Raw genomic sequence first — 9,204 nt, 5'->3', positions numbered from 1 at the left:
TATACTCAGGTGCCTGTTCGTGCTAGAAATGACGCAAAAAAATTAAAAGAAAAAGAAAAATATGGATGTCAGTCAGGAGAAATAGTTACCAGTCTTAAACTAGGATATTTATGGTGGCTAATTTTACAACCCTTCTTGCTTCGTCGATGTACGTTTGTACCCTGGTGCTTTGTAAAAATTATTAGCAAATGACGAGTTTTTCAGATAATAAACAGAAAAAGACGACGTTTTCGGTCACAGAATAGCAAATAAAATCGTCGAAAGTATGTAGTTTTTGTTGACAAATTGTTCCAAAATCTTTATTAGTTCACCCTTTATCTAAAAGACTATATTTCATCTGATTGACCACCTTTAAGAATCATAAATGACGTAATGCTCTTAAGTTATTTAATATTTAAAGTCGGTACAGGGTGAGTTAATATTTTATTTTGCAGTTGCGAACAAAATGCATCGCTTTCTTCTTGCAAGCGTTTTAATTTTGTGCACGGTTTTCACGGGATGTTTTGCCCAGTCAGGTTACGAGCCGATAGATATAAACACGTTTACGTCACGCCGTATTATGCTCGTAGCAGCGGAGCATATTGGAGTTGAACTGACTAGAGAAATTTCAGCTTTTAAAAAGGTGAGTTTTGTTTAATTTACTCTGCAACAACTGATGGTATACCATAACATAAATGAAGGGGAGACTCAACTGAAAAAAAAGCCTAAAATACATAAAATTTTAATTCCTTACACAGATCAACTGGGCTACTTAAAAGAGAAAGATTGCCAACGACAATTTAGAAATGTTCTCTTAATTAAATAAAAAATCGTGTTTTTGTGCTATTCTTATCCCGATTTGAGCGGAAAGCATTGCGACGCTTTTCAATTTTGGATCATTTTTCACAATTATAATCATTCTTTAAAAAACGGCAGGAGCGACTGATCTGAAATGGTTGCACACAAATTATTGTTAAACACCTACATCAACTGGTAGAAAAACAAAACAAAAAAACAGAAACAAAAAAAAAAACGAAAAAAGTTTCCAGTCCAGTCATGTTAAAAAACTTTAGTGGAGTCCCTTTAATCAAAGTCTTGTGTACATATTAAGCCTGGCAACATTGGTCTGAGATAAATTCATCTTCGGGAAGTGTTCGCCAGATACCGACAATCATTACCATTCATTTACGCGTGTTTGTTTTAATAAGAGGTTCCGGGTTCGATCCTGGGTAACACCCTTGGGATTTTTCAGAAACACTTTTAGTGTTTCCCACCTAACTAGAGGTTTACTGGTACGAAACCTAGTTAATCCTCGCATGTATCGGTGCTATACACTGGGCATGTAAAAGAACCAGGGAATCTATTCAATAAGAGCTAGGGACTGGTTCCCGGATTTCCTTGTATCTCATAGCTGTCTCTAGTGTCTGCTGAGGTAAGTACCCTACTGGAAATAAGTGCTTGCACGTTTGTATGTTATCCTTGACCGCCCGGTCTAAAGAAAATCAATCAATCAATCAATCAATCAAAAGAAAGCATGATTGTATGATGGTATGTAAAATGAAGAAACATATTTGTGTTTTAACGATTCTCTTCAGTTGTCGTGTTTCTTCTGTTGAGAACAAGTATTTCCACATTAACTTGCGTTTGTGTTATTTTTGTTTCTTTTCCAATTTACATTTTCAACGTGAAGCATGTTATGATGCTTTTCTTTACATGTGTAGTGGAGCATTAGGTAAAGAATCTTAATAATTCCACGATATTTCCATGTATTGTTTGTCAATGATTTCAAAAGTCTCGGGTCAATATTGCTAGATGATATCTATGATATTAGATTGTAAAATAAATTTGTCACATTAAATTTAAAATGACATTATGCTTATATTTTCATTGTCAAGTTAAGCTAAATTGACTTTATATTTCAAGAGATTGACTGTTTAATTGATGTTTGAGCAACACATTATATTGGAAAATGTTTAGGATAAAATTTACAATACGCCAAAAATATTAAAAGACTGCCCCACTCTTTTCATAAATTGAACGTTACAGGTAAATTCTAAATGATATTTACTGAAATTTCGTTTGAATCCGTTGGTTATTTATTGTTAATGCGATGAAAATTATTAAATCAGAAGGAATTATGGCAAAATGAAAATTTATTTTGACTCTCACCTTTTCATTAACTATATACCTTTAGATAGGCATAATGTCACTTTAAGTATTGTAACTTTAATACGAGGTTACAGATTATTTTATAAGAACAATGTTTACAAAGAAGAAGATTATTTATGGATATATTGATATAAAATACTACTAAATTATTTAATAAAAATAGATGAACAGTTATCAACGAGTGAACATAGTAATAAGCCGAAACTTAATCGTTGCTATTCTATACTGAAGTCCTGAAAATGTTGTTGAAATGTATGGTCATGATGAAATACGTTTGTAATGTCAATTGACTTTGTCGCAATCTTTCTGTTAAAGATCGATGAACCGTGGTACATTGTGAATTTCGAGGGAAGTCACCCTTCTGGCTGGGTAAGAAATTTTTACTTTCTTTATCTAAGTCATTACTTATATCTACATCAATTACAATCTTACACGCAATTCTTTACACAAATCTTAGTATCATTTGTTATGAAAAAATAAAATTTAGTAAGTTGTTGCAAAAAAAAAATCAAATATGCCCCATAGTCGCAACCGATACCTGAGTAGGACGATTGGCATTTCATAAGCTAGCTAAATAGATTCCAGACTTGAAAGAATCCGACCACCTGTACGAGATTTGCAAACACGGCAATTATGGGATAATCGGCTGTAACTCGCCCATCATATTGTAGCATGGTTAAAATCGTTAAATTTAAAGCCCAGACCTGAAAAAAAATGCTTAAGAAAAATGTGAGTTTTCTTTTAATTGATCAATAAGAGTAATAATTTAATTTTAACGTTAAATGTTTTCAGACATGGACATGCACTGCGAAAGTGCACGAGCCTTCAATCGGACGCGGATATGTCGTGTGGTGGAGATGCAGATTCTGATGATGAAGCTTTCAAACTTTCTTGTTATAACCTGGTCTAATGTACTTTAACCAGAATATAATTAAGGAAAACATTCAATTTATATTCTTATTTTTCCCCTTAACCTTATTTTGTGAATTATCCTCTCATTTCCGAAATCAATGAATTTCTATCTCCGACACATTCATGAAAAACTTGATGAAATAACTGTTTCTTGAGTTAAATGCTATTGGGGGCAGTATTAAATTGTCATATTCAAATTAATGCAATTGGGGACAGTATTAAATTGTCATATTGAAATTAATGCTATTGGGGCAGTATTAAATTGTCATATTAAAATTAATGCAATTGGGGGCAGTATTAAATTGTCATATTGAAATTAATGCAATTGGGGGCAGAGTTAAATTGTCATATTGCAATAAATGCAGTTGGGGCGATAATTAAGGTAACAACACAAAAATATGATTTTAGTAAAACTGAAAAGCGCTGAAAGCAATTTTAGAAAGAAGAAGATTCAACAAAAATATGAATAAAGTAATATGGAAAGGCATTGAAAGCAAGTTGAGAAAATAAAATAACATTTATTTAAAACCGAATTAAAAAGGAAGAAAAAAAAAAAGGTTGTTTGGGAACTGTAATTGAAAAATCTTCCTTTAAAGAAATGAAAAAAAAATTTTACTTTCGGGCCATTTATTTTTGGGATGACTTAAAATCAAGTAAATGAAAAAATTTTGGGGGAACTTTTTTAGATATTATGACTATTTTCTTTTTTAACGCTTTTTAATCTTCCCATTTTTTGCTTTTTTCCTTTACGGTTTTCTACCCAAATTTTTTAAAATGAGGAAAAATCTTTATAATTTTTTAAGTTTGAAGGAAAATTATTTGAAGTATGCGTACCCGGCCTTCGTTTAATCACTTTTTGGGGTTCGGGTTTCCTAAAATGATATCATTTTTAATGACTCAGGGTCTTTTGGACCCATTAGGACTACTCCTAAATCGCGGGGCACCCCCAAATTGGGGCCAAGAAGCTTTGGGTTTTAAAATTTCCCCAAACATCATTAATTAAAATTTAAATTTATTTGCTTAATTACTCAAAACAGTTACTTTAATAAACTTTAGTTTAAACTTGTATATGTATAAATTAAAACGAATAAACGCTTTCATTGTATTCACTCGTGTCGTCCCTGTCTGTAAAAAAGTTTTGACTTGCATGCACGTTCGTAATTCATCTGATCTTGTCAAATAAGTTCAGAAAAAAATTTAAATTTTGGGCAAGGTTTTTTTGAAATTTTTTAATGTATCCAAATTTTTGCCACTTCAAACATTTTCCAAGGGTTTTATTTTTGTAACATAGGCCCAAAGGGAAAGGGCATATTAAATGGTCAGTTTTTTGCATTTTTTAAAAGTATTTCTTCAAAAGTTAACTCTTTTAATATTCCTTTTCGCATTTAGTATTGTAAATATTAAAAAAAATCCGTGATATAATTCCTCTACAAGCCTTTCTGTATTGATATGGTTGTAAAGAAAATGAGAACATAGATCAACAAGGCAAGACGACGTTCACAGAACGCAGTCCCCGACACAACCATGCCACAGCAGCAGGGCAACAAGAAGGAACCAAACCAAAACCGGTAGAGGATACAAGGGCGGTGAAAGGCGGGGAGGAACATGCAATCAGTGAAATTAAAAGGGAAACCACGAAAGTCTATTAAAATATCAAATTTAAATTTAAAAATTTTTGAAAAAATTTAAGAAAAGTTTGTTTCAAGATTTGGGATGAAAATTTAAACACGGTTTCGGGAAAAAAAGGGATTTTTCGATAAAAACTAGGACATGTTTATTGTACTTTGTCAAAAGAAACGAAATTATTGAATCTAATAATGTATCCTGTATTTTATCAAATATATTTCTATACAATCGTTGAAAAAACTGCTTTGTTGTTCAAGTACGATGTAGCTTAGCTTAATGTTTTAAGTGTCCTTGAATATGAATTATTAGTCTATAAATATCTTTATGCGTTTTCATTTGCAACAACAAAGCTATGACAACAAAAATGACGAATTGAGACCCCGATGTCAACACTACTGACTGCACTTGTTTATTTTTAACATTTAGGTTTTTCTTTCATCAAGAGACGCAAATTGATTTGCATTTATATTTAATGAGCAAATAAAACTATAAGACTGATTTGTAATGCCTACACCCCTGACTTGTTATGGCTTTGCCCTTGAAGAAAATTCATGTATATGCATTATTCAAACAACATGTAAAAAATACCATTGGATATGTTTTATATCATTCAAAACGATTTGTAAGTACAAATGAATATGTTTTATGCAAGTGAAAATAAAGTCTGGCTAAATTCAGTTGAGTTCAGTTGATTAAGATATCTGAAATGGCACCAGATGTACTAAGGACACTTGTTCTTCGGGCATTGGTCTCCACGTACATGTGTGATTATTTCTGGAATGTTTGCTGGGATCAAGTAGTGCACGTTGATGCCAAGGTCAAGGAATCCATGATTATTGCTGCCAAGGATATAGACAACAATGGGTACTTCTTGTTTCCAATAAAAGCTGGCGTATTTAAGAAGGTAATTTTAGTGTGTATTAGATATTTAAGACTGCAGGCTTGAGAAAATAGCCCTTTACGTCACTTTCCTTTTTGTTAAATTGACATATTAAATTCTTAAAAAAATTCAATTCTATAAATTTTAAAATATAAAAAAAATCTTTTGAAATGTGTGTATTGTAACTTATTCTGGGATCTTGAACAAAAGAGTCCTTTATTCTTGGATTTTGCAAAGGAAATCACAAACAGTGTGAAAAATGCTATGTTTTATTTAAGAGTTTATTGAATAAAGATAGTTTCACCGTCATCTTCCACAATACTTTCTATAGCTGCAGTTATACCGCTCTTCTTGTTTTATTTGATTTAGCATTTTGGGTACATTTTGGCCATTGTCTGCAAAAATAAAACTCTTCTTTTCAGATTTTGCCCCATCCTTGGGATCTATACAGGGTGAAGTTCAAAGCTGGTTTCAATGACGGCATTGTAAGAAATTATTTTTAATCTAAGCTCAAACAATCTAACCGAGAAATTAAAAAGTTTCACAATGAAATTTTTGTATACAGTCTTTGATTATTGTATAACTTTTATAAATTATATAAAATCGTATTTTTGTTCAGTTAAGGAAATGTGAAGCTCAGGTGTTATGGAAACAAAGAAGACCATCAAAAGACCAGATTGTGTTCCACAAAATGTGTGATCCTCCTATCAAAGCTCTGGATTTAAATGAAACAAGATATACCAGACGTTCAGAAATCGACATCAATTTACTTAAAGAGTTATTAGAGGAGAAGCACTGCCACACTAGAGACAAAAATTTGAAATAAATAATAATAAGATATTACCCTTTTATATTTTGTTTGTTATTCAGGACATTGAAGGTATCCATTTGTTAAAGGAACTCCACCAAGGTCCAAAAGCCTAACACATTATATTTGTTTGTTTTATACATAGATCAACTGGGCCACTTAAAATAGAAAAAAAACATGCAGAATATAGTTAAGTGATATACACAGATAAAAATTGAAATTCGTATTTTTTTGCTACTCTTAGCTCGATTTGAGAACGCCTTTGAATATTGGGTCATTTTTCGCAATTAGAATACTCATGCCGGAAAAGAAAAGCAGAGTGAGCGAATGATCTAAAGTTTTGTACACACGTTATTGGTCTAGAGCTTTATCAACTAGAAAATTACTCTTCAAAAAATATCTCAAAACCTCAGTTGAGTGTCTTTTAAGATATATCTCTTTCAAACCATTTCCTACTCAATTGTATATTTATTTAAGGATATTCTAAAGATACAATTAATCTTTTAACTATAAGGATTGTAACGTGTTGTAGGATAATATATGATGCAATATATATAAATAAAATATTTAAAACTAAATAAGTTTGTTTTCAATGTTTCAATCTTTTCACTGTCCTTGATTTTTCTATCCTCTATTCATAATTATGGCTAGGCGGATATATCATTCTCTTTATTTATTTTGTTTCGGTTTATGAAAATACCTGAATTTTTGATTATTTAAAATGATACGAAGTTTAAATTTTAATTCTGTCAGGGTGAATATAATATAATTTTATTGTTACTTTTATAATATACATTAACATATAAATGAAATATTGAGAAATACTGATGTAATAAAATGCATATTTTTATTTTCCATATTTTCACTGAAAATTTTTTTTTTTCATTTTTTCCTATTTTCACTTGTGTCTTGCCGGACTGCTTTCTTCTAAATTCAGCCAGTACTCAAAATGGAAAGGGAAGTTTTTACAAATTGAGAAAAATGTAGATAACAAATAGAACATTCAAGAGTTTTCTGTAAATACAGGATTTATGTTCATCGAGTGGTATGAAAATAAATATTTCATGAGTGGCGGTAGCCATGAGTATAATATGATAATTTTCATACCACAAGAATTTTCTGTTTATTGAATACTTTTTCTCTTTTTTTGAACATTGTGGGTAGAAATAATTCCTTTTTAACTTGTGTATTGGCTGAATTTAGAAGAAGAGTAGTCCTGCAAGACACCAGGGAAAATTTGGTAAATATGCTTTACTGCAATGAAAAAACTTGAATATCCTCTCTTTATTAATTAACGTAGTAGTTATTTGCATCAAAATACTATCATACGCAGACTGAAAATGTAATAGATCTGACGATATAAACGCTTCACTCTTTTTGTGACTATAAATGTAACGAAACACTTCTCTTAAATTTGATAAAAACATATGATCCAGTAGACTTTCAGAGCCTACATATGCAAAATGCGACAATGGCGTATTCATAAGGGAGGGATAACCGGGTGGGGATTACACCCTGTGGTCCAGAAATAGAAGAATAATAATTGAATTTCAACTTCCAGGTAAGCCTGGTTTAATTTATTAATTCTACTGCACTGGACCACCTAGGGTTAATGAGATTTTAGAGACCATGCTCACATTTTGATAACCAGTTAAAACTTCATAACCGAATACAATGATAACGCATTCAAACCACGACTATTAAATTAGCAACACTGAAAATATATAACGTACAAAATATGATATGCATCAGCCATGTATATGAAAATGCTTTAAAAGTAAGTAAACTATTCCCTATTTTTACTGTACAGAACATATCGAAAGGCAAAGCTCATGAGATTGAAAGGATAATTAATGTTGCATACTGTTAACAGAAAATCGCCAACAAGTTTGACATAAGATGGTATACACATATTTGTAGCATTCTATTTTTCACATGTAGTGATATTTCACTTTTAGCGTTCTGAGTAACATTTGACATATTTATACGTACATGCTGGCCTGATCTATCAATCATTAATTAATGTCAAAGGTCAACTTTCCTGAGTTTGGTCTCAAATGTGAGCTTGAAGCTCATTTCTGAGCTTGGTGACCGATCTCAAATGTTATTACCTCAGGGTCAGGCTCAATAATTTAGATAGCTCTTTTCGTATTTTGATATTTCAATCCCTGAAAATTTTTGAATAGATTGTCCCAAATTTAAATACGACAACTCCGTTATAAGAATTTTGGCAAAGGGAGTTTACCTATATAAGAATGATTGCATACGCATTACGCCCATTAGCTTTGTCAATTATTTGACAAACTTGCATGCATAGCATACTAACTTGATGTATAATAGCTCATGTATCTGACACTTACAACACGATATGTGTGTGGTATCATATGCATATATTCAAATGTGATTTGAAAATCAAGATGATCGTATATTCATGATAGCATAACTGCTTTTTATTAATTCCTTTTATTTTCCTCCAAGGGATTTTCAATTTTCAGACCACATTGTTACAAATAACAATACTTTTGTGTTTACGTTATTTTAACCACAAAATAGTTTATTGAAGATAAATATAACTGTTATATTTCAAGGCAATATTTTTTCTTCTGTCTAAGCTTTGTTGTTTAATAAAGTAAAGACGATTGGATAACAAATAACAGGAAATTTCTGTGCTTCAATAAGTCTTATTAAAAAGGCACATATATCAAAATTTTGAAGTTTATATGTTTAATTGTATTTGTTTATCAATTCAAGAAAATACATCTGTATTATTTGTACGAGTATCATTCAGGAGTTTTGTCAGTAATATGTTTCTATAGATGTATCCTCATAG

General features: G+C 31.2%; 1 protein-coding gene across 1 annotated transcript; it reads left to right on the top strand.

Moving 5' to 3' along the window:
- The first annotated feature begins 411 nt into the window (after positions 1-411).
- Positions 412-3,096, top strand: LOC132736285 (uncharacterized). The gene is made up of 3 exons (XM_060723385.1): positions 412-622; positions 2,464-2,517; positions 2,941-3,096. Exons 1-3 carry the CDS (start codon positions 446-448, stop codon positions 3,016-3,018), a joined length of 309 nt encoding a protein of 102 aa, XP_060579368.1. The 5' UTR covers positions 412-445; the 3' UTR covers positions 3,019-3,096.
- Positions 3,097-9,204: the final 6,108 nt, after the last annotated feature.

Source organism: Ruditapes philippinarum, unplaced genomic scaffold (genome assembly GCF_026571515.1).
Source record: "Ruditapes philippinarum isolate M1 unplaced genomic scaffold, ASM2657151v2 ctg2583_1_1_1_1, whole genome shotgun sequence".
NCBI classification, from domain to species: Eukaryota; Metazoa; Mollusca; class Bivalvia; order Venerida; family Veneridae; genus Ruditapes; species Ruditapes philippinarum.
This window is presented reverse-complemented; position numbering and strand designations above follow the sequence as displayed.

Bases quoted from the DNA above. Each gene is read 5' to 3' on its own strand.
- LOC132736285 (XM_060723385.1), top strand. From the start codon at position 446: ATGCATCGCTTTCTTCTTGCAAGCGTTTTAATTTTGTGCACGGTTTTC. The intron at 623-2,463 runs GTGAGTTTTGTT...TTTCTGTTAAAG, and splicing joins AAATTTCAGCTTTTAAAAAG to ATCGATGAACCGTGGTACAT. The intron at 2,518-2,940 runs GTAAGAAATTTT...AAATGTTTTCAG, and splicing joins GAAGTCACCCTTCTGGCTGG to ACATGGACATGCACTGCGAA.